This window comes from Merops nubicus, unplaced genomic scaffold (genome assembly GCF_000691845.1).
Source record: "Merops nubicus isolate BGI_N331 unplaced genomic scaffold, ASM69184v1 scaffold12176, whole genome shotgun sequence".
NCBI lineage: Eukaryota > Metazoa > Chordata > Aves > Coraciiformes > Meropidae > Merops > Merops nubicus.
The window spans coordinates 1-238 of record NW_008612990.1 but is presented as its reverse complement, the minus strand read 5'-3'; the positions used below and the strand labels follow the sequence as shown (position 1 = coordinate 238).

At 70.6% G+C, this 238-nt stretch overlaps 1 protein-coding gene across 1 annotated transcript in view; it reads right to left on the bottom strand.

Annotated features, from left to right (window-relative positions):
- The window catches only part of LOC103774344 (phospholipase A2 isozymes PA3A/PA3B/PA5-like), a gene marked incomplete at its 5' end in the record, with an annotated part of 1,475 nt that extends 1,240 nt beyond the window's left edge, over positions 1 to 235 (bottom strand). Inside the window, one exon of the mRNA XM_008941743.1 lies at positions 108 to 235. Coding sequence (XP_008939991.1) covers positions 108 to 235 — 128 coding nt within the window. The remainder of the gene's footprint in view (positions 1 to 107) is intronic.
- Positions 236 to 238: the final 3 nt, after the last annotated feature.

Genomic DNA, 238 nt, shown 5'->3' with positions numbered 1-238 from the left:
TTGGGCTTCCCCCGTGCCGAGTCCAGGGGATCGATCCCTGCCCTAGTCCTGCTGGCCACACTAGTGCTGATCCGAGCCAGGGCGCTGGTGGCCCCGGGGCCGCTCACCGGCGGTCGCAGTCGCAGTGGCTGATGGTGTGCCAGCGCAGGTTGCGGTACCCGTAGCGCGCGGTGAAGGGGTGGATGACGTGCCGGCAGTGGTCGTGGTCCCGGCAGCACCGGTCCGTGTCCCGGTGCTC